The sequence below is a fragment of the Sesamum indicum genome, linkage group LG2, assembly GCF_026168435.1.
Source record: "Sesamum indicum cultivar Baizhima isolate 11 linkage group LG2, ASM2616843v1, whole genome shotgun sequence".
Classification (NCBI taxonomy): Eukaryota; Viridiplantae; Streptophyta; class Magnoliopsida; order Lamiales; family Pedaliaceae; genus Sesamum; species Sesamum indicum.
The window spans coordinates 22,700,637-22,724,880 of NC_142658.1; the positions used below are offsets into that span (position 1 = coordinate 22,700,637).

At 35.5% G+C, this 24,244-nt stretch overlaps 4 protein-coding genes across 8 annotated transcripts; 3 read left to right on the plus strand and 1 right to left on the minus strand.

The window, feature by feature from the left end:
- The first annotated feature begins 780 nt into the window (after window positions 1-780).
- Window positions 781-3,393, plus strand: LOC105156645 (putative glucose-6-phosphate 1-epimerase). The gene is made up of 9 exons (XM_088875459.1): window positions 781-939; window positions 1,068-1,235; window positions 1,485-1,559; window positions 1,874-1,930; window positions 2,027-2,184; window positions 2,293-2,424; window positions 2,507-2,609; window positions 2,732-2,831; window positions 2,924-3,393. Exons 2-9 carry the CDS (start codon window positions 1,158-1,160, stop codon window positions 3,139-3,141), a joined length of 921 nt encoding a protein of 306 aa, XP_088731585.1. The 5' UTR covers window positions 781-939; window positions 1,068-1,157; the 3' UTR covers window positions 3,142-3,393.
- Window positions 3,394-5,974: 2,581 nt separating this feature from the next.
- Window positions 5,975-7,486, plus strand: LOC105156779 (ethylene-responsive transcription factor ESR2-like). Its single transcript, XM_011072997.3, has one exon. The coding sequence runs from the start codon at window positions 6,072-6,074 to the stop codon at window positions 7,242-7,244; it is 1,173 nt and encodes a 390-aa protein (XP_011071299.1). The 5' UTR covers window positions 5,975-6,071; the 3' UTR covers window positions 7,245-7,486.
- A 4,514-nt stretch (window positions 7,487-12,000) lies between these two features.
- On the plus strand, window positions 12,001-12,801 carry LOC105156646 (uncharacterized). 3 transcript variants are annotated; one of them, XM_011072842.3, is made up of 2 exons: window positions 12,001-12,155; window positions 12,292-12,801. In XM_011072842.3, exon 2 carries the CDS (start codon window positions 12,310-12,312, stop codon window positions 12,571-12,573), a length of 264 nt encoding a protein of 87 aa, XP_011071144.1. In that variant the 5' UTR covers window positions 12,001-12,155; window positions 12,292-12,309; the 3' UTR covers window positions 12,574-12,801. The 3 variants fall into 3 exon arrangements, with proteins under 3 accessions (XP_011071144.1, XP_011071146.1, XP_020554462.1); XM_011072844.3 differs by having other exon boundaries at window positions 12,018-12,155; window positions 12,285-12,801; XM_020698803.2 differs by having other exon boundaries at window positions 12,043-12,155; window positions 12,269-12,801.
- Window positions 12,802-13,861: 1,060 nt separating this feature from the next.
- Window positions 13,862-17,885, minus strand: LOC105156647 (BTB/POZ domain-containing protein At1g67900). Of its 3 annotated transcripts, XM_020691983.2 has the most exons (6): window positions 17,343-17,885; window positions 16,882-16,958; window positions 16,636-16,790; window positions 16,393-16,462; window positions 15,053-16,303; window positions 13,862-14,638 (listed from the first exon to the last, which is right to left on the minus strand). In XM_020691983.2, the coding sequence occupies exons 3-6, from the start codon at window positions 16,692-16,694 to the stop codon at window positions 14,159-14,161; spliced, it is 1,860 nt and encodes a 619-aa protein (XP_020547642.1). In that variant the 5' UTR covers window positions 16,695-16,790; window positions 16,882-16,958; window positions 17,343-17,885; the 3' UTR covers window positions 13,862-14,158. The 3 variants fall into 3 exon arrangements, with proteins under 3 accessions (XP_020547642.1, XP_011071147.1, XP_020547640.1); XM_011072845.3 differs by lacking the exon at window positions 16,882-16,958 and having other exon boundaries at window positions 16,636-16,835; XM_020691981.2 differs by having other exon boundaries at window positions 16,636-16,958.
- Between the last annotated feature and the right edge of the window lie 6,359 nt (window positions 17,886-24,244).

A 24,244-nucleotide genomic window follows, 5' to 3' on the forward strand; every position in this document is an offset into this window, starting at 1 on the left:
GTAACTACACTTAACTCTAAGATAAGAGAGTATAATTATCTCTTTCTTTTATTCTAATAATCACATCTCCAGCCATCCTCAAAATGCAAAAAAAATTTCACCAGCTCTTATTGGAAGGAACAACCATGCAAGACATATAACTGCCATAGATATAATGAATTTAATTCGAGCACGGTGTATTTTTCTTTTGAATAATGCCATCACTGGAGTTTTTCGAAATTTTCAAATATCCAAATAATTATATCATGGAGAAGGGAGGCTGCACTCCTGGGCTTTCATTTAGTTGATAAAGATTGGACCTTTTGCCTTTATTTCCGCTTCTGTGGTTTGATGAAAAGCGACCTGGAAGAGGATTAAATTATACAAAGTGCACTATAAAATATGGAATACAAACATTAGAACTAGAATTAGGTATACTGCAGATGGAATTTGAATAAAGTTCTAACCAGTGGGTCGAAAATATTAATACAAACAGTCTTGATAGTGATGTGCACCTAAATCGTGAGAAAAAACCAGTTTCCTTTGCCTATGTTTTTTCATTCCTCAATCAATTCAAAGATTCCAATAAAGGGTTCCTTTAATTCATAGATTTCCACAAGTGTTTCTCCTAAATCAACCAACCAACATAACTGACATGAAACGCTACAAAAGATTCCCATCATCACCTGAAAGAAACGTAATGTTCTTACTTAGCATCCCCGAAAGTATATATCAATGGTTCTCCTTTTCTTCAACTTTCTGCTAAACATCATCTTTCATCCTACCCAAAAAGTCCCTCTTATCTTTTTCTTTTTCAATTGCTCAATCTTTTCTATATAAGCATACTTTTGTACTCTTCTGGGGTAGTGGGCTTCTCAGGAAATAAAAATCCAAGTTGATCACTGTACGGACTCGGAAACGATCAGGATAAAAAGGGATAAACATCACCAAAAAACGAAGGTAATCTTGTTTATGTCCATTCCTCTCATAATAATATAGAGTATTAGGACTCATTATTGTTTATTGGATTTTTAGTTACCTTTTTGCATGTTTGTGTTTGTGTGTGCTGTTGTGTTCATATGTAAAAGCTGGAGCAAAAGAAAGATGGTGGAGAAAAGGAGAAGGAAGTGGTAAACAGAATAATCCGGAGGTGGAGATTGTTCAGATTACTGAAACAGATGCCTTTGGATGTTGTTAATGATCTCAATGGCCTTCAAAGGGTCATTCTTTCTGAGCCTTGTGGATCATCAGTTGAGGTACAAACTCTTTCCCTCACACACTACACTCCATTAATTTACTTTTGTTCTTGTTGATCAGTTTTAGTTTCTTTATCCTTTGGCAGTCTTATTTTCAATTTTGACAGACATGATCATTTTTTATGTTGAGATTGTCCTGATGCGCAGTACATTAGCCTTAGTCCAAGAAAATCACTATGTTAGTTCATAGGATTACTGACTCTGCTTCTGGTCCTGTCTCTTTTTCCCTGAATCTGATGAATCATCCAGGTGCTACTGCAAGGTGGACAAGTAGTATCTTGGAAGAACGATCGAGGAGAAGAGCTTCTGTTTGTCAGAAGCAAGGTATGTGATCTGACAATATGAAATTAGCAATTTATGGGCTTTATATGTGGCAACTGAATACAGTAATAAAGATTGGCTTCTAAATGTTTGATTGATTGTGTGTCAGAAAACCCCCGAGAAAGCTTAAAAAACATGGAACGTTTTGGCTCTTTTTACATATTTGAATAACTATTCTACAGAAAGAACTTTTAGGTGCACCAATAGGCATTAATCCGTGCATGCTCTTGCTGAAAATTCAATGTGAAATGACTTCTGTGGTATGATTGAAGAATTTTGATTGCGTGGATTCAAATGCTTTCCTTGTCTCACTTCAGAATACCGGCAGCTCAGCAATGGCCATCTTAGGTGGAATATCCATTTGCTTTCCTCAGGTAAGATCAGAGGAGAATGCCCTCTCTTAATCTTACTTTCTTGATTTATTCACTGATGCCTAGAGAGAAAATTTATATCTAAAACAATGTTCACAGGCCAGTAGTTTGGGGCCATTTGAGCAGCATGAATACCAAAGACACAGGCTATGGTCATTAGAGGAATACCCTCTAGATCAGGCTCACAATCGTAGCCAAACATCTGCAAATCTCATCTTAAAACCTTTCGACAAAGATCCCAAAATTTGGCCTTGTAGGTATTATCATTTATCAGCAGCTTTTGATCACTCGGAGCATCGAATGCATAAGGGCCAATATCCCCTTACCAGATCTCTTTCTCAAATTTATATATGACTTTTGCGCAGATTTGAGCTGCGGCTTAACATATCTCTTAGTCCAGGAAAGCTCACCCTAATGCCTTCAGTGAGGAACGCTGGCGATAAGTCATTTTCATTTACATTTGCAATCCGCAATTACTTATCAGTATCTGATATCAGGTTTCTTGATCGATATCTTTCTATTTGTTCTTTTCTTATCCATATGGTTGTAAATGTTGATTCACGTTGTATGCATCCCCAGTGAGGTTCGGGTTGAAGGCCTGGAGACGCTTGATTACTTGGATAACATGCAGCATAAACAGAGGTTCACCGAGCAAGCAGATGCTCTTACTTTTGATAGCGAGGTAGGAAGTTATTGCAGATTGTACTAAGCCTGAAACGTGAAGTATCTGAAGTAAATCTTCAAATTCCCAGTTTGTCAATAAAAAATCACCGTGTTTGGCTAATGAAAGGATGTTATTCCTAGGTTAACCGGACCTATCTAAACACACCACCAAAAATTGCAATCATAGACCATGGAAAGAAGAGAACGTTTGTGGTGCGCAAACAAGACCTCCCGGACGCTGGTCAGCACTACCGAATTTCCTGATACCCCATCCGTGTTTCGCTGTTGTTTAAGTTGCTATTACGTAATCAAAACATGAATCATTGCATGCAGGAGTGTGGAATCCATGGGACAAAGCTAGCAAGAGTGTGGCGGCAAACGTTGGAGATGACTACAAAATGATGCTGTCAGTGGATTCAGGTGTGTTTGAGAAACCAATAGTCCTGAAACCTTTCCAAGTTTGGAGAGGATTTCAAGAGATTGGGACTGTGTCTTCAAGCTATTGTAGCGGTCAGTTGGATCCTAGAAAGGTGGTTCAAGGTATCAGTTGAGGTAATGAGCAGATGATGAAGTCCAACTCCTGCAAAATTGGTGTCTCTATTTCATGTCTAAATTAGCTTAATCTGTCTCCTTTTTGATGCTTGTAAAGGACAAACTGAGGTTTGGAATATGTTTTTAGCAGCAAAACCAAATAAGTTGAAGCCCATATATATATGTATATGTCTAAGTACTACTGAAGATGACTTCATAGACATCAAACCTAAAACTAATGATTAAGGGTTGTTCGGCCTTCTTTTCTTAAACCGGCCCATTGAACAGTTACCCATGCTTTGTTATACCATACATGAAACATAAACACAGAAAAATCTGTAGAATAATAATCTGCTTATCCAAACAACTACTCCAACTAATTTTTGAAAAATGGTTGGTACCTCCAGAAATCATGATGATGTTCAACAATATTCATGCGACAGGACATATTAATGAAAACATCAAATGGTCATTTAATGAAAAGTAGATAATATTAGAGGTATTTTAATTATTTCCTATTTTGTCAATAATCTAAGTAGTTAATTATTTTAAGATTATATATATTGATGATTTGTAGTTTGGATTGTGGAAGGAGGGAAGTGGTTGTGCAGTAGTCTTATGTTATGATGTTGGATTTACGTTGAATTATATATATATATATATGTAGTGTGGGGATTTGTAGTAGCAAAGGGGACGTAGGGGGGTGAGGGGGAGGGTAGGGTATGATTACCTCTACAAAATTGTGTGCAATAAAGTTGAGACAATACAGGTGCGCAGTCATGCACGCTTCTTCGCTTCCCGTCCCCTTTTAATTAACCAATATATATATAGATATATATATGAATTTATAATAATAAATTCAGCTAAATTGCTTCCATGAGTAAATAAAACATCTACCAGCCCTTCTACCCAATTCATGTTTTGTCATGCAAACCATGAAATTTGACTTCTCAACCAAAAAAAAAAAGTAAAATAAAATAAAAAGGAAATAGAAAAAAGTCAAAGATGGGACAGGCAGAGCAGGGTAGCCGCAATCTGAAGTGCAGGCCTCCACTGTGTCCCTCTCTCTGTCTCTCCCTCCCTCACAACGGCTATAACTATAGGTAGGTTCAGACATTTATAGATGTGATTATAAGGTCGGAAATTAATGTGGTAAGAAATTAACAAACCCCTCCGCACACGAACATGAACATGAACATGGTTACTTGAGCAGCCTTAAAATTAAGAAACAAAAGCGCATGCGCAGATGAATTAAAATCAAATTGACGTCGTCAAGAAACAAAATCTTTATTTGCCAAGCAAGGACACACACATTACCTGACATATATACACTCACACATGCAAAAACTTGAATAGCTGCTCAATACCCACCATCCCATCCATTTATTAGCTTTCCATTCCACCCAATCTTCTTGCTCTATATTTTTTTTATGATTTTCATTCCTATTATATTTGCTTCTTTAATTATCAACATTATTTAATTTGATGGATTTTGTGAAATATTAATTATACAGTTAGGCGTAGTAGATGTGATGGTAGTGGGTTATCATTAGGAGTGAATTATATATAATCACCTCATTTATTAACTATATGAATAGGTAGGACCATTAGAAATTAACAGTTAAGTATACATGGGCCTAGCTTTATTAGGACCATCTATGCTTATCCAATTTGGACACGACACGAGTTATATACATAGGAAACAAGACTTATGTGCTCAATAATTATATATTTTTGTGCTTAATTGGATATCTATATAAACTAATCAATTATTATCATGTAAAAATGCATGAAATTAATTCATTATTACACAAATTGAGGGATTGAAATTTCGTTTTACAACCTACCTCCAGCTTACATTGGCCTACCTCTTAAGCCTGGTCAATTAGTATTTTATGGAAAATACTATCTCTAACACATACTTATTTATTTTTATTTTTTTCTCTCTATCCCTATAAAATACGATAAAACACTAAAAAAATGGATCCAAACATTATGAAAATATTTTACCTATTAAAAATGCATTAAAGTGGATGTAAAATGGCAAAAGAGAAAATAATAAAATAATTGAATAGAGCAAAAGGAGAGACAAAATCTGAGCGCCGCCGTTGTAATGATAATGCAGATTGCAGAGGAAGGTTAGAAAAAGTGAGCATAGAACAGAATCGCATTTGGTCTCCTTTCATCTTGGTAGCCCGAAAATCACGTTTCTTTTGTTTCATGTTGGGATTCAGACATTTTGATGCTGACCCCTTTCATTTTTATTTTCTTCTTAAATTTAAATTTGGGCTCAGTTTACTTCACACACTCACAAGCCATATTAATTCATTAATTGCATGTGTATTAAATAATTAAATTAAAATTTGAGTTTGAGAAAAAAATTAAAAGCACGATTAGTTGGAATAAATTATATAATTTGATTAATTAATAACAATTCAAAGACTAATTAATAATTCTTGAAAAGTGTTTGATATATTAGAGAGGGAGAAACCTTGAAGAAAATAATACAGCTGCCATTAGGCCAGTGCCAAAAATTAAATAAATATTTAGGTCTCATTTATTTTTAATTATTAGATTACATAAACAGTTGAATACATTTAAATAAAAATCCATTTTTAATACAAGAATTCGATACTAATTCATTTCAAACAATCTGAATAAATACATTTTCATTTAATTAAAACCTTTATTTTTATCTTATTATTTAAATAACTCATATTACAAAATATACGAAACCTATATTATAATTATTCTGCACAATTTCTCCCTCTCTCTCTCTCTCTTAAATGGAGTTAGTTTCTTCTTATAAATACAACATCAGCCTACGCTTCATTTCACAGACTCAATCATTTCTCCACCACCATATAATTCTCATGCACTAATTCCGACCTTCTTCACTGCGTTTTCTGTTAATCTTAACTAACTACTGATTATTACAACTAAATCAAGGATGGAAGAAGCTTTGAGAAGGCTTAACGGCACTCTCACAACTGACTCAGACCCTCTTCTTCAGCCAACCACCGCCGTCCCAAAGCGGTGCTCCACGAACAAGAGGTCCCTGAAAGACGGTTCCGCACCCTCAGGTGGTGGCAGCATGAGATACCGAGGCGTCCGGCGCCGTCCCTGGGGCAGGTACGCGGCGGAGATCAGAGACCCTCAGACGAAAGAAAGGCGGTGGCTCGGCACCTTTGACACGGCGGAGGAGGCGGCGTGTGCTTATGACTGTGCTGCCCGGGCTATGCGTGGTGTTAAGGCGAGAACAAACTTTGTATACCCTACTTCTCCCACACAACCTGCCTCTGAAAATCACGTCCCTTCTTTCAACCATGGGAAATCATCTCAGCCCTCCTCCATATTGGGTTCTCGCCAGTTGGTTTCATCTTCGCCTCTCTCAAACCCTAATCTTGATTTTGATGGATCTTCCTTTAACTCTCCTAACAACATGCTTCTGCTTCGTGACTATAGTAACTGGTCGGCTTTACATGAAAAAATGCCTCCGTACTTTCTGAGCAATTCTTGTTCCTCAACTCAGAATGCGTTCATGGGGTCTTCTTCTTTGGTTGATCTTTCATGCAACGCCACTTGTCAACCAACTTGCATGAACACCGCCATAGATTCTGAAATCAGCTTCAACAGTTCTTCTATAAGCTCATCAGAGGGTCTTGAAAACAACAGTTCTGAGCTGGTTTTAACAAGCGCTGCTTCCACTGACAAAGCCGATCACTGCTTCGATTTTTTCCTTACTGAGAGGTCTGGTTCAGGGTTATTGCAAGAAGTCTTAAATGGGTTTTTCCCTAATTGCAAGGCGGAGCGGAAGGCTGAACCACCGCGGTCTACGGTGGACTCATTTGCTCCTCCGGCACCGGCCGCTGAACAGAAGCAAGTGAAGGGTGACAGGGGTTATGGGTATGAATATCAAGGTTTCTCTACTGCTAATTACGAAGCTGCTCAACAATTTGAAAGTTTGAGTACTGGTGGCAATCTCTTCGGTGTTGAAAATGAATTTCAGGGGTCTAATATTGATCAGATTAATTCATCAAACGGGATACTTGGAGACATATCCCATTATCAGGAAGCTCTAAGTGTTTTTGCAGCTGCAGAATGCTTCAACTTAACCTGGTGAAAATTAAGCTTCTTCACTTGCAAGAATCTAACAGTTTTTACCTTTCTTTTGTTAAGATTACAGAATTTTGGTTTTAAGGAGGTCCAAAATTGTTAGCTGGAGAAAAATAAGGATGACGTGCCTCCTCCCGTAGATTACAGCTCAAATTCTGTGTATCTTCTGGTTTATTAACTAAACTAATTATGATTATATATAATCAGAACTGAACTAGTTTATTTCAGTGCATATATGTAGAATTACATTCTAGTATTTCACAATTAATCTTAATTAATTAATGTGGTTGGGAAGAATGTGAGATGTTTTTCTGGTTTTGTTCAAAGTGATGGAGATTTGATTGAGGAATGAGATTTGCTTTTGGTTTAGATCCTTTGATGATGGCAGAAAAAGGTTGCTACTTTATGTGGTTTGGGTTTTGGGGCAGTTTTCTTGAGTTGACCTTCGATTTGATGAAGAAAGCTGTTCTCCTCCAGCTTTTTGTGCACACGTTATCCTGGAAAATGTTTTACAAAAACTCAACTCATCAATGCAATAATAAATGATATTGTACTAGCTACCTAGCTACTTCTTTTATTTTTTATATATAATTGTACATATATTACTCATACATATAAAACGTACATAACATTATTAGCTTGAGTTCCACTAAATCATGATCAAATGGAAAATTTTCATTGCAATTGATCAGTATGTGTTGAATATTAACCACCCAAAACAAAATGAGGGATAATTTTAATATTGTTACTAATTATATATATTTATTAATAATAATTTTTTAATTTATCACGATTATAAATTTCAAAGTTTTAATAATAATGATTATTTTGTAAAATGATCACCAACAAGAATTTGTGACAAAATATTATGTATTAAGTTGTTATTAAAAATAATTAATGATACATGTAAAGAGAGAATCTAACGATAATAATTATTTATTATCATTATATTTATGTTATTATAAAGTTGTCACTAGTTATCTATTTAGCACAACTCAGGTTACTAATAATTGTATAATGATAAGATTAAAATTATTATTATTCAATATATATTTTTAATGATAATGTTAAAATTATCACTTAACGTCTCTTCACTAATATTATATTTTTTGATAGTGTAACTAGATGGACCTTTGTACTTATGGCATCAAAGATCAACACTATATGAAGACATATATATATATATCATGATTAATTGTTATTATAAAAGTTAAAAATTATGGCTAAATTTTAATTAATCACAATTTTACAACAATTACTGGCTATTGTATTACAAATAGGGGCAAAATATTAGTCGGACAAATATTTTTGTTATATCAATGGATCATTGCAAAATACTTTGATGACAGTTAATAACATCTCAAATATTGATTCATTACGATTTAAAATCTATATTTTTACATCGATTTATTATAGTTTTTAATCAATATTCATGCTTAATATAGGGAATAATAATCTTTTTTTAGTGTAAAAAGAGTAGTACATTCATGTATAGTTAATATCAAACCGTAGAAGAAGGAATTAGGGAGTGTATAGTATGTTTTTAAAGGCATCATAGCTTAATTTAACACTCCTCTTTGTTTGTGTTTTCATTTTCAAATATTTAATTTTTGAAAAAGTATTTAAAGTAAAAATATACTTGTTTATACATATTTTCAATGAAAATATATATATTTGACAAGACGGATCGATATAAAATATAATCTTATTAACTAATTCAAATTTATTAATATTTCAAATGAAAAATCCTATATAAAATTAAAAATACATATTTTTAATTGAAAACTGGAAATAAAAATACGAACAATTAACAGCAATTAAAAGGGTTGGGCCATTATAATTTAATCAAGTCGAAATGTTGGACTTATTGTTATGTTACGTCCTTATTAATGCAACTTCTCCCATAATATATAAATGTACTACTTTGTAGTGAGATGGCCGCATCTCGCATCCATCCCATGCTCTCTCATGAACACACACATATATATTAATAAAAAATAAATTACAAATATTTAATGATAATATTTTATGATCTTATAATAGTGTGAACTTTCAATAAAATATTAGTGATAAAAAAAATATATTTAATTTATATATCAGGCGTTACACAAATAATGACACATGCTAAATGACAATGTAATAACGTGGAATTTATCAATAATGATTTTTGTGAAAATATCTTTACTATAATATATGCATTTTTGTACATTAATTTTAATATATATATATTGATGGAGGGAAATAATAAAAGACTAATATACTCTTAGTATGAAAGGTAGAGACAAAGGCGTAAAAAGAGAGATTAAACCTATCACTCACGTGGATAATCTCAGAAACGGTTAAGGGCAATCTTATACCCGAAAAAGGTGGGCCACGATCGCGAGATGACCTGTCATGGAAGCGGGTATTAGGATCGTGCAGAGGACACGAAAAGGGATCAGTATAAAAAGAAGAAGGAAGAGAGAAAAAAGAGGTTGGTCTGGCTTTCATATTTCACTTTTCATATTCTTTAGTATTTCTTTTACCGGATAAAATTCTCTATACTGACTTGAGCGTCGGAGTATCTACGCCGGTACCTAACCCGGCTAGGTAACACTTGTTCTGTTTTCAGGATATAAAGGGATCGACAGAGTGACAGGGACGATAACAAGCGCGTCCCGCGATCTCGGTCGGATCATTTGGCGCCGTCTGTGGGAACGTCAGGTGACGGATTGGAACGCGTTTGAGAAATGGAGACGCCTGCAGAAGATCAAGCACCCGTTGTACATTTATCAAGGCAAGAAATGGACACTCCCATGACTGATCGGGAGGGAACCGTGCAACTGACACGACGGGAATTACAACAAATGATGGAAGAAGCAGGGAGGAAGGCCTTGGTAGCCTATGAGAGAAGAACGGCAACTCCTTTAGAAAAGGAAATAGCGGGAAAAAGGTTGTTTCAGGAAAGAGTCGAGGTGCAAGACAATGAAGGAATGAGTAGACCGGGGGCGAATAGGAGGGGCCCGCAGCCCTCTGATGTGGGATCCAGTAGCAGGGCTTTAAGTCGTCCCAGGGGACCAGCCATATCTCGAGCTGAGGTGGATAATGTTAGTAAGCAAATAGCCCAGTTAGGAAAGCAAATAGACGAACTCAAGAAGAAGAGTTGAGGAAGAAACAGCCAGCTAGAGGAAGAAATACACGCGAAGATGAAACGCCTTGCAGCAACAATACTCGAGAAAAAAGCGGAAGGGAGAGAACAATTTGAAATACGTCCGTATATATATATTTGGGAAGGCGGTGAAGAGATGACCGTTACCCAATCAGCACGTAACAGCTGCCCCTGTGAAAAACGTAAATCGATGCACAGCTCGATAAGAGACACGTGGACAATCGTAAGGATATCAAGAACTGCAAGCGAGCCGTCGGACAGAGCTGTTCAACTTCTTGAAGTGACGACACTTCAAAAAGTGGGGGAGTAATGATGGAGGGAAATAATAAAAGACTAATATACCCTTAGTATGAAAGGTAGAGACAAAGGCGTAAAAAGAGAGATTAAACCTATCACTCACGTGGATAATCTCAGAAACGGTTAAGGGCAATCTTATACCCGAAAAAGGTGGGCCACGATCGCGAGATGACCTGTCATGGAAGCGGGTATTAGGATCGTGCAGAGGACACGAAAAGGGATCAGTATAAAAAGAAGAAGGAAGAGAGAAAAAAGAGGTTGGTCTGGCTTTCATATTTCACTTTTCATATTCTTTAGTATTTCTTTTACCGGATAAAATTCTCTATACTGACTTGAGCGTCGGAGTATCTACGCCGGTACCTAACCCGGCTAGGTAACACTTGTTCTGTTTTCAGGATATAAAGGGATCGACAGAGTGACAGGGACGATAACAAGCGCGTCCCGCGATCTCGGTCGAATCATATATATATATATATATGTATATACTGCTCAATTATTTAATATTGAATATATTTAACAACGATATTTAGATAAAATGTACAGTTTGAAGTGAATTGGTAGTAGAATTTGAATAGCCTCATTCTTGAGAGGACATCTTTAGTTATTGCAGTTGGTCCAATCTAATAATATAAAGTAAACGGAACCGAAAAACACGTTACGAGAACAGGCTGCAAAAGTTGATACTCTGTTTCCTTTAATTTGCTAGAAATGGAGCAAAGGCCCAGTTCAGTGGGCTATTCATATATATACAAATCTTAACATCTTAATGGATCCTGAGCCCAAACTTTAATGACTAGAAAGCCCAAATTGAAATTAATATATCTGATTTTGTGGAAGCAAGAAACTTAAAAAATCCACTCATCATGCATTAAGTGATGAATATGACCAAAATCAAGGTGCCAAGCAACTTCACTAGTGATGAGGGGAAGTGACAAGCTCCAACATTGAGCTCCAACAAGAATGTCTTCTCCAGGGATGGGAAGTGGGACCCCTCCAAAAGTGCTCCATTCGCCATGTTATTCTCATGATTAATTCAACAAAGATAAGAAAAAGCAAAAAGATCCAAATGGGATTCCTGTTTTTCTCTTTGGATGTATATATGTATATGTATATTTAGTAGAGTGGTTGAAGCATTTGATAAAGTATGAAAAGTTGAGAACTTGATCATCATACTCGTGACGCATTGAAATTGGGCTCCTGTCCTGTCATCATACTTAATTAAATCAAATTTTCTATTATTGATTGAAATTACTGTTTTTGACGTGGTATAATCTATACCCTTTCGATTTCCGTAAACTTTTTTCAATTTCATGGAATTATAAACTTAGTGCTTTCCTACTTCCCACCACCTTTCTTATCTCATCCAAATAATTCACATATCCCTTTTCTATCCCACTCCTCTTATTTAAACCAAACCCAAAATCTCCAAGCAAGTGATTTCCTGGTTCTTGCATAGCCACTACTCCCCAAAAGGTACAATCCAGAATCAGTCATTCAGCTTGCTTTTTCAGTTTGAATGATCTTTGAAACCTACCTTTCTTTCTTTTCTTTTTGTAACTTCTCCATTGTATAATTCTGTTGTTCAGTGTCAGTTTTTTTAAGATTTCAGGATAGAAAGAGAAAGGCAATGGATAATGAAGCAGTGATCAGCAAAGACATGAAGGTGGAAGTTCCATCCCATGAGGCTGCAGAAGTCATATCGCCTGTATCTTCTGGTGGGCTTGCTAGGCAAGGAAGTATTACTAAGCACAACTGCTTATGCTCTCCAACGACCCATCCTGGCTCGTTCCGTTGTCGGCTCCATCGCACCCCAAGCCTCCAGAGGACAAAGAGCATCGACTCTCATGACTCGCAGTCTAAAGTTGCTAATAATGCGGTGAACGCTCAGTAATAACAACATACAGCAATGGATCAGATATCATATCACGTTCATGGTGTTTACTGTTGTAAATGATCAGTTTATGGCTCTTATATAAGTTCATGAGATGTCCTAAGTCATATTTGGAGTTTCCTTCTGCATATGAGATGGGCTAGAAAGAAAGATTCCTGGGCGGTTGTCTTCTGATTACCTATATGTATGACAATGAGTCCTATATATGTATCAGTTTATGTTTCTGGAGCCGTTTCAGTTCAGTTATCTTATTAAGTTTGGAGCAAATCTTATTTGACCGTTGTTGACTAATTTGTGCTGGATAAGGAAATGAATGATATCAGCATTTGCACGGTGACTTTGTGTGAAAACCTGAATCAGGATTAGTCATCATATGGATGATCAGACATGATACGAAATGAAAACAAGCATGCTGTGTCTTTACTTTTGGTCTAATCAGTCTTGGACTTTTGTTCTTGTACATATATTATTGATTTACCCGTTTAATCATTAAATATTACACCAGACAGCACTAGATGACGAAGAAATTCACCATTCATGTCTGATTAAAATAGAGCATTTTTTATGTGGTCATGTCTGGTAAATAAACAGGCCCACTTAAGCAATCATAAATGAACAACAGGGAAGGAACAGAATTATTGTGAATTATGCATAAAGTTGTTGAGATGTGCATATCTAATTCTTATTTTCTTCACTAAAAGAACCTGATTGATTAAGTTAAGATTTAAACTGATTGCTGTTTAAAAAAGATATACAGGGAACCAGAACTGATTTACTGACAAGCTAAAATTTCAAATGTTGTGGTATTCATAAGTAATCAGACAAATGGTGGTGGGGTTGGGAGGGGGGGGGGGGGTAACGGACTCTACAGTCATTTCATCCATGATGGGATGTGATGGAGGCAGTTTTCATACTGCAGAGATCCTATCAAGACAATATGACAATTAAATCATCAACTCAATCATAAGCTTAGACTGTCAGAACTTAACAGGAACTTTGATCTCAGCTTGCTACGAACTTTAGGTCATTTCCAGTATGAGTGCTTTATTCTCTGACAGTATGAGGGACCCTGGAGATGAAGTAATCCTTCGCATCCTTATCTTCATTTATGACGACTTGTCTTTCTGTTTGAAGCTGCTTAACATCAATCTATAATCTAAGAAGGAAAAGATGAAAAATTCATTGTCAAGGTAGAATGTTTCATTGAATGGATTGTCAAGAACGACTTAAAACATTCGTATATATCAAAACTTAGAACTTTAAGGTGTATCTTTGGAAGTAGAGCTCATTATAGATATAAACATAATCAGCGGATTGGCTATTGCAATTCAATTTTACAAGTGCACCTCCACAGAAAGAGGTTCCTAATAGAATTTCTCTCCTGTGTCAATATATCTGTTTCCTTATTTTCATTAGCATAGGTTACACCAGTATATCATAAGGGATTTTCTTTTCCTAATTATTACAAGTAGTTCCACAAGAATTAGGATAAAGTAGAAAAAAATAAAATAAAATGAAGGCAGAGTATTATTTACCCTGATACAAATAACCACCCCAACCCGAAATTTTGAACAAAAAGACTTTCTCAGTTCTTTTCACTTGCACTTCTATTGATAGGCCAGAGCTTGCTGAACATTCTTTTAGGTCTGTTGGGAATCATGCTTACGGACTTGGTTTTGGTTGAGGATTTTTGAGTTTCATCCTGGAAATTATCGTCTAAGCCATCGTCTTCAGCCAGCTTCATTTTCAGGGTGGAAAGATTAGACTTTGGTGACTTCAAGCCTGAAAGACTCCACTGGTCTTGCGATGGGATGGTAGAGGCTGTAGCCTTTGATTGAGTCTTATGTCCTGCTAATAGAGCCTTAATGTTGCTTGGCAACTCAGCTGCTTGGCCGCCACCGGCCATTGCAGCCCGAGCTTGCTCAAAGAAGAGAACTTGAACTACTACTCTTAGTGGGAGCATCTCGTTTTGTGCAGCGTGCATGCAGGCTTCGACGGACAGCTTTTTGCAGTCTAGGATTCGGCATAGGCGTTTGCGCTCACTCTTATTGAGCTCCAGATGTCCCTGCATGGTCAATCAAACGAAAGCTCTATAAGAATTCTTCTACTTCTCAACGGGCAGCCACTAATACCAACAAGCTGTAGAATCATTTGGAATATCATTAAAATAATTACTTTCTCAATTTTCATTACATAATTTGACTATGGAAAGGTAGGAATTTGGTTTTCTAATCCAAAGTGGAGACAGTTGGTACATCCTGATTAGTCACCAACTAAGCCATTTGAGACCACTTATGAAGGTCAAGAAAGTTGGTATTCTTTGGATATGATGTGACTACTGCCTAAAATGATATATACCAGCTGCATACTTATTTTATTTCTGTGTTTTAAACTTTTCAATGTTATGGTAACGAGAAATTGAGGCAATTATGAAGGTGGAACAATGAACTAAAAATTCGATCAGTTCTCCGTGGTCTACCTTTAGGTAAATGTCGATAGCCTTGTAGAGATCGTCGTGGTCTAGCCTGGAGAATTCTGGAATGGCTTCTGCAATGGCAATGAACTTTGACAAAGGCAAATTCTTGTCCTTGGCTATCTCTTGCAGATATGCATCCACAAGCTTTGCCACCTTGAGTTTGCAGCTATGTGATGCAGAAGATGATCTCCTTCTCTCTTGAAACTCCAAGTCAATGTTTTCCGCTGACCGAGATCTTTGCCTTTCGAATTTCCCCTTGTTTCTCGGAGGGCTTGTAGGAGGGCTCTGCCCCTGTAACATGAACTCCTCTAATATAGTCATTACAACATCGACATCATATATCATCCCATTTGTGGATGACAGAAAAGGCACTAACAAGTCACCCACTGTGGCTTCCTCCAACTGAAGCCCAATTCTTCTTGCCAATTCCGTCTTTGTTGACGAAGAAGCTTTTAGTATATTAGCTGCCTTGAGTAATTTCAGCAGAAAACTGCAAGAAACTGAACCTCTCTCTGCTGGTAATAAGCTAACAATTGACTCCAGCATCAGCCTATGCCTTGTTGTCACCTCCCCAAGTTCACTGTCAGATTCGTCTTGCTTCTCAATGTACTTTGATATGTTGGGCAGCCACTGGGATGCGTAAATTCGCAATGCATCACCTATGAGATTTGTCGGTACCTTTCCACCAGATTTTATTGCTATCATTGTCCTCCAATAAAGATCAATTCCCAATTCTGCTAAATCTTCTCCCCACCAGCCTTTATTCGTGGTGGGCTTATGACGGTGGCTCTCTGACCCGTTGCACGACACGTCGTCTCCCCCTCTTCTAGAGTAACTGTGTGACAAGCTCACCTTCGAGGGATGAGATAGCACCTTTGAAGCAAGAGCTTCAATACACCTGCCGGTGATCCCAAGATCCTCGGACCATAAAGGGAAAGCTTTGGTGCTCTGTAAAGTCACAATTACGTCCCTCCATCCATGAAGGATACAAGAATTGAAGAAGACTTCTAGCTTGTAGATTAAGTTGCCCTTCTCGGCTTCTTCGGTCATTTGGAGGTATTCTGCTGCACATCTGATTGATACGATGTTGTAGGCGCTGAGAGTAATTGTGATGCCGTAGCAGAACTTAGCACAGAGTTCAAACGCCTCAACGCCACCAGGGAAATCATGGAGTTGGACTAACTGGGGTTGGGAGGATTCAGAGGTTTCTGAACATAGCTTCTGAAGGCGCAGGCACTTGGATAGCAGAGGAAACTGTGATTGTGAACAGCCAAACTCATCCATTAATTTCCCTTCTTGTGCAACAATTCTGTACAGTGAAAATGAGAATGAAAAAAAGTTACCTTGTGGAGTAAATATCTGCTTCCTTTCACTTGAATGATAAGATCACTTGAAACCTCTGATGACACAGACCTGAAAATAATCAAGTACACAATTAACATCCCTCATCTCTTTTTTTCATCAAATAACAAATGAAAACAGCAGCTTATGTTAGAATTCTTGCAGCTATAACTAAAAGTGGCCAAAGAGCACTTAATCCTTATTCTTGACAAAGAAAACAGACCGGAGAAGACAATAAGAATTACCTGACAGCCTCGGTGGTGTAGAAAGTATCGGGCCGAGATCCAAGTTTCATAAACTTCATTTCTGAAACCGTTGTACTGAACTGTGGAATTCACCAGAAGTGAAACACCATTTCAAATTCAGACAACGAAAACGATAACTTCTTCACTGTTGGAACCTGTCCACCACTAGTACACTCCTCGTCAGCTCGATTTCCTCTAATCTTGACGAATCCGAAAACGAAAACAGAAATTCAATCTACCATATACCTTTTGAAGAAACCTTCTAAGTTGTAGCAGAAAAAGACAGCAGAACTCTCATCGAAGGATAAGGAAAAATCAAGAACCTAAGAGATATTCGAAAAGGTATGAGATTGCTATCATGTGAATGTGATGACTAGGTAGCAGAAGATTAATGAAAATTTATACATCACTGATAAAAGAAAGTTTGAAGAAAATCAACCACCCCATAAATCCTTGTCATTTCAGTCAAGTTCTCTACCCAAATTGACATGGACATGGAAAGAAAATCAAAGAATCTAAGGGACACAACCAATCCCATCAAAACATTAAAACACAAGTCAAATTTTGTGTAACAAATTAAACACATGACCCCTTAATGTAAAAGAAGAAAAGGGAACTGTAGACCATTCCTGACCAAAAACATTCCCAACATGAATATGTTACTGAATTCAGGAAAGACAGAATAAACAAACATGAGACCTTTCTACCTGAAAATTATTAAGGTTGTTTCTCGTACTGATCACAAGTAACTGCCAATCATTTCCTGGTGGCTGTTCTTTTTTTTTTTTTTTTTCTTTTTGTCTTGGGGATTGATGTTTTTGGTGATTAAGCCACCATGGCAGCGTGCAGGCAATGAAAGAAAGGAGATGCCCACGTGCTTAGCCTGCGCCCACCTGTGGCCCTCTTCTTCATCATTTCCACAGCAAACTTACTAGCTAGCTAGCAGCAACCATTCTTCTTTCTTCACCACTCCTGATTATTTTAGTGAATCACTGCTTTAAAACCAACATAGTACGCCGCTCTACATGCATTATTTTTGAGGGTGGGTTTTTATTAACTTTCCCTGGAAAGAAATTATTTAAATTGGAAAAGTTAAGCAAAAAAGAATGAACTTATGCATGGGATATAAAATAATATTGGTACGTAATTAAATTAAAGAAACAAATATAATAATCAAAGCAATGAGGAAAAAGATTGAGAGACGTAATAGGATGTGTGCATCAGCATCACCATCAATGATGACTTCAAGAGCTTATAACTGTTGTTGAATATTGGCCTCAGCTTCTAGATATATAAATTGGTTCACTTAAAATCGCCCCTTTTAATTTTTTCGTTCAAAAAAATTCAGGAATATGACTTTTTCATGCATTAATGCATGGGGGGCCATGCAAATTTAATGCTGATCATGTGAAACAAAGAAAAAAAAGATAAGAAAACAAACTCTTTTTTTTTATTATTATTATTGTTGTTAAGTTCTTGAAATTATGAAGATTAGAACAGTTGGTTGTGTGTGTGTAGCATTTTTCTGCTTTGGATTCTTTTGGTAAAGGTTGTGTACAGATATATATGTTTATAATTTTTCTCTTGGTCCAAGTGGTTGATATATATCAAAAATCAATGGAGTGGAAATTCTGGGAGGCTGCAATAATTTATATATGGGGTCCGGCTCCCTTTTAATTGATCAACAAACCTAGGAGTTGTAAGGGCATGACAACAACATCTCAAGTTAACTAATATTTACTTCTCTTTTAATCAAGTGCATTATCTGCTTTAATCTCTCGTTTTACCAACTAATCCCACTGCGCTTCTGTTCACTAATGTAAAACTAAAAGGAAAGAGAGGAAAAGAAAAGAGTTAGGAAGAATTGTCCTCATCAATCAATTGATTCCCCTTTCAGACAGTCAAAATTACAACAATACAGCTTTTGAATATATTGACAGTATGCCTTTCTTTTGTGCGCTCGATTTTCTGAAAGAATAAGAATAATCCAGGAGATCGCACAGTGAAATTATATACATTTGTCCCATGCATGATGGCTTTAAGTTGCGTAAAGCTAATATATATATATATATATATATATCCTATTAGAAGAACTAACATGATGATTGAATTGCATTCATATGGAAAATACTAGAAAAGTTGGATACGTAATCAAGAAATGACGACAATAATAATAATAATAATAATCATTAAAGATTATGACCTGAATATCATGAAAGGACCAGTATTTTCCAAAACAACATGGAGTAATTTCATCCTACACTAAATAATTGTGGGGAGAAGAGTAAGACATAATTGTGTAGAGGGTGAATCAATGTCTACTAAGTGCTCATATGGCTCCAAGAATTAGAGCATGTGTTGGCTCAATCCATGTCTACCAAGAACCATGTGTTGGCTCAATCAATGTCCACCAGGGACCATGGTTCAACCATGTATTGGCTCAATCAATGTCTGCCATGGACCATGGTTGAAGCATGTATAGGGTCAATCAGTGTGTACCACAGGACCCTGGTTGAGCCATGTCTTGGCTCAATCACCTGTTAGATGGGCATGCGCGGTGTGGCGTTTCAGCAAAATTGGTGTTGGAAGGAAGGGCAATTAAGTGGGGGAAGGAATAGAATTGATGTGGTGGGCGTCGTGGTGGATTGCATATTCAAAGTCAGGAGTAGTAGTAACTAGTAAGCGGTCTTAATCAGTGCCACCCAACCGGGTTACCAATCGACATAAGGGCCCCAATATTTACTATATCTTCTTATTCTTTAATTAAGAGAAGTCCCTTTTTTTCTCTTTTGCTCAATTTTTGGGTTAATTAATTACAACCACTTTAATTTGTTAATTTTATATATATATCTAAAAAAGAAAAAGCAAGTTAGAATTAAGTAGTAATTTAATTTGTATGGAAATATGTATTATTGTAATTAATGTAAATTAATATATAGGGCAAAAACAATTGCATGGTGGTGGGCTGTGATCAGTATGTATGTGATGGTGAGGGTGTGAACTAACTTGTCTCCTGGAGTTCCAGTAGGGTCGAAGTTGAAATTTGGACATAAAGTTGGGGAAGACTATGATTGATCACACACCTAATGTGTGTGTATATATATATATATATATCAACTTCTTCCTAATTCTAATTTTATATGTTGCTTTCAAAGATAATGACATAAGTTATGAAATTAATAATGTCTTCTGAGGAACTGTCTAACAGTTTGAACTCGAAATTTTTTATAGATTATTTTGTGTTCGAACTTGAGCATTTGTTAAAATAAAATTAAAGAAAAAAAAGTTATGAAGTTAATAATACGATGGAGACAACTACTATTCAAAATGTAATTTACTTTTCATCCTCGTATTCTTTTTTCTCTAATTAATTGTTATAAAAATAATAAAGCTCCACCATAATCAACATTTCTACTTTGAAAAAGCGTTGGCGCTCTTCATCCATCATATCTCCTCCAACACACATCACAAATTAAAAAAAAAAGATGAGGAGCTGCAAAATAATATAGTAATTAAGGGAAATAATGCAACTCGAATTATATATGGCATCGTTTTAATTAATGGAATAAAAAAAGCACAAAAATAAGATAAGAAAGGGTTGATAAATTTAAGAAAAGAGAGTAGGGTTGATTCTGGTGTAAAGGCGTGAAAACAGCGATTTTGAATCATGATAAAGACACACTCAGACATGCATGCTTCTTGATTAGGAATAACTAACCCACTCTTCATCAAATTCAACCCTCCTTTCACCTCATTCAAATTTACTAATTGCAAACCTCCTATTATTTCTTAATTTTTTAAATGAAAATAATATATCATTTTATTTTTGTATTTTTAATGACAAAAAAATAAAATAATAAACTATCATCATAAATTCATATAAAATAAAATAAATATCTATACCTCTGATCAAATTTAGATCCGTCATCTCGACAAATTAATGGTTCAAAAACTAATATAGAGTAATTTCATTTACTAAGTGGAAACCTACTCCAAAAATTCAAGAGATTAACGCCATGGTGTAAGGTTCCATTGCATTCATATGTGCAAGATATCGATTTAGCTAGTGAAAAATTTCATGTTTGAATCCTATTATACATATAGAATTATTTTCTCCGTTCAACAATAATTAAAAACTGCGATCAGAAATTAGTTTTGAGCCCAATAAATTTAAGTCACAAAAAGAAAAAGAAAAAAACCTACTGCGGATGACACATAATTAAATTTGGAAGTGGAAGCCAGTGGATTCGTGAATCAATCATATGTATATAGACGTGATTGATACAACGTCAAAATGTTGGATAAACCTATTTCCTAACAACTTAGTGCGTTTTTCCTCTTGTGTCGTGAGCAAAAAATCACTTGAATCCGTGGTATGGTGTAATTAAAGAGTTGGAGAAAATGGGGGCTCTTGTCGTTTTTGTGTCCCCCAAATCATTCACAATTCCCACCTACATGTTCAGCTCTAATGAGTTAGACAGGACAGGTATTTGAAATTTTGAAGGTCAGATCCAACATTCTTAGGACATGTAAAACTGTTGTTAGAATCGCATTGGTGGAGCATTTAACGTTGTGCTTAATCAATAATTATGAGGCTAACTACTAATATGTAATACTATATATCTATACATGGTTGAAAATTAAATTGCCCATCTTTCAATTCATTGGTGTGGACAATAAATAATAATTATATTTTGACAAGAACACGACAAACATGAATCATATTATACTATGTAGTTTTCCCCTTGAAATTTCTAATTTGATTGGTCAATTTAATTTACTAAAAAAAAGAGGGGAAAAATTATTAAAATTAAATTCTAATGAAATCGAACCAATTATATAATAAATATAGTACACTTATGTAATTAATTGCTATTATTATTAAATTATATAATGATTATACGATAAATATATTGTATTTGAACAAATTTGAAGTGAGGTAAACTTTGAGGAGAAATTGCCATCTTTAGAAAAGCAGAAAAGATTAAATCCCAAGGCGGAAAAGGTAGCAATTATGGAAGTTGGATTGGATTAAAAGATAAAGGCTGAGATTTGTGACGCAATCAGCTTCATCTATAGCTAAGTAGTGTTGAAAGGGCGTAAGAGATGTAGAGGTAGGTAGGTAGCGATGGGGATGGAGACGGTTGTGGCGACCTTTATTATTTGCTTCGTAAGTTAACCCACCACCGCATCCCATCCATTACTACATCAATAGTGATCGCGTTCCAGTTGGTCCTTCTCATCCTACTGCACTATTAGGTTTCTGGTCCACTTCTTACAGCAAATATGGCCTCCATTTTCACTTCAAAGCCCCAATTTTGATTCTCCATTTTCTGTTCTTTATTAAACGACTTCTGGGAGCCCATTAAGCAATTTGGTCTTGTTGGGCTTTCTTTACGCTTTACTTAACAGACGGAATCCACCTCTGGGTCCCATCAAGTCTGCGAACCGTTAAATATTTATTGTTATTTAGTAAAAAGGACCAAAAGAAAAAAAAAAAAAAAAAACTCGAGACCCGTTGTCCTCGTGATTAAAAAGAACATGTTTATTTACAATACAGGGTTTATATTGTAGGTAGGATGAAGGGGTGGGTGCTTTTGTTGCTCTCTTCTAGCTAGTGAAACCAGGTACATGTTTTTGGGCAGAAATGTTTGGTGGACCGAAAAAGAATGGTGCAAGACGTTGAATGTTGATGGACTAAAGAGAAAGTAAGCACGTGTGATGTTTCGCAGTTATGGTCCATAACCATAATGTAGTAATGTTTACCCTCAACATTGCCTTTTCAGCCACATGCAATATTCACAATTCTTCTCATAGGATAAAGCAAATCAAAACTACAAATTCTTCTCTTTTTCTTATTACCAACTAACAGATTAACCTCTACCCAAATTATTATTTATATATCTATACTCAAGTTGTTTACAGTTGATCACCCTTTTTTCACTTTTTGTTTCTCTAAATTAATTGTCTGTATTTGTCATGATTTGTAGCTAGGAGATTGTATACAATTTTTGACCCATCATCTAGGAAAGGCGGTTTCTGAAACTTCCATGAAAAATAAATAATTATACAAAATATTCTCTTTATTTTATAAAATAAAATAAAATTAGTATCGTCTGCACGTAATAACAAAAACGAAGACAAACTCACATGTTTTCATAAGCTACCAAATTATGAAACTTACATATGTTTAGTAACAATATCAACGGTGATGGTTCAATCAAGAATAACCCTAGAAAGACCTTTAGTTGATCCTAAATAATCTTTTATCTTGTAGGCCGGTCCCCCAAGCTGATATGAATAATTTATAGACTTAACTATAATAACTGAGTAATTAATTAAGATGATAGCCCATGAAGCATTACCTGGTTGGTAAACTTGAAGCCTCACAATAAAAATATTGTGAGTTCAAGTCTTATGAAATGAATATCTGTATATGTCTACTTATATAGTAGTTTGTTGTTTCATTGTCTCATTCAAACGTATTTGTTGATCTGAACTATTAAGATTTAAAACTAAAAAAGAAATATTATTGAACCGAATTGAAAATTGGTTCATCTAATTAGGGGAACAACGGAAAAATAGAAAATTTTCTGGGTAAATTGCACTATACCCCTATATTTTGGTAAAACAACACGAATTGTTTTGTGTTAATTTTATAAACAAAGAAATCCTTGGGGGATTAATCCGAAATATATTTTCTCGATTGTTTTAATTTAGGCATTGAGTTTATAAATGAGTAGGTCTGGCAGAGCAAATCAGATTTGTAAATTAGGGGTAAAAGTGAGTATTTCAATTGAAATCCCTAATCTAGTCTGAGATTACAAGGTCAAATGAGGTATATGATAGTGATGCGTTTGGCATTAATATCCAAAGAGAAACTTATAATAGTTGACTGAGCAACCAACCAACCAACCAACCAACTTACTTTGTGACACTGACACAGATAAGTCCGGCAAACTGCTTTTGTCTAAGTGCCCGCCTAGCCAATAATTAAGTGAGAAAACATAGCAAAGAAACGGAGAAGTAGTTGACCCAAACAAGAAATGAAGAGGAAAACCCCTGTTCAGTTGAATGCTACCCCAGATCCCAGGATTATTATAATTAAGCTCTTCATCACTCAATCCAAATACTTCCTTGGACATAATATTTTAATTTAATTACCCATATATTTATATATAATACTTGATTCATATGGTTAATCCATTAGAATAATTATATACAAGTTGAATAGACTATATATACTACTCACTCAAGTACTTCCATAAAAACCGATTACATATTTCTATTTGACTTATATAATAAAAGATTAAATTTTTCTTACAATATCATCATATTCTGACAAATATAATTAAATTCAACCCTCAAAACTTTTAACACCAGTCCCATTACAACATCTTTTCAACTCCCAAATATCATATAATAAAGGGTAAATTATAAGAATTCAATAATAAGTTTGGAGTATGCACACAATAAAAAATTCTTACCCACAAATCAATTATATGACAAACAATTAATGTATTATCTTACAATACAGCCAGTTCTGACCAGATTAAACTCAATTTGAATTAAAATTTTTGAACACCCAAAATTATAGTTAGAGTTGATT

What these genes read in the sequence shown, in the direction of transcription:
- LOC105156645 (XM_088875459.1), top strand. Translation starts at nt 1,158, where the DNA reads ATGCCTTTGGATGTTGTTAATGATCTCAATGGCCTTCAAAGGGTCATT. An exon ending in CCCAAAATTTGGCCTTGTAG is followed by an intron (nt 2,185 to 2,292) that starts GTATTATCATTT and finishes ACTTTTGCGCAG; the next exon opens with ATTTGAGCTGCGGCTTAACA. An exon ending in ACAAGACCTCCCGGACGCTG is followed by an intron (nt 2,832 to 2,923) that starts GTCAGCACTACC and finishes CATTGCATGCAG; the next exon opens with GAGTGTGGAATCCATGGGAC.
- LOC105156647 (XM_011072845.3), bottom strand. Translation starts at nt 16,694, where the DNA reads ATGAAGTTTATGAAACTTGGATCTCGGCCCGATACTTTCTACACCACC. An exon ending in TACACCACCGAGGCTGTCAG is followed by an intron (nt 16,463 to 16,635) that starts GTAATTCTTATT and finishes GATTATTTTCAG; the next exon opens with GTCTGTGTCATCAGAGGTTT. An exon ending in CTATCGACATTTACCTAAAG is followed by an intron (nt 14,639 to 15,052) that starts GTAGACCACGGA and finishes TTGACCATGCAG; the next exon opens with GGACATCTGGAGCTCAATAA.
- LOC105156646 (XM_011072842.3), top strand. Translation starts at nt 12,310, where the DNA reads ATGGATAATGAAGCAGTGATCAGCAAAGACATGAAGGTGGAAGTTCCA.
- LOC105156779 (XM_011072997.3), top strand. Translation starts at nt 6,072, where the DNA reads ATGGAAGAAGCTTTGAGAAGGCTTAACGGCACTCTCACAACTGACTCA.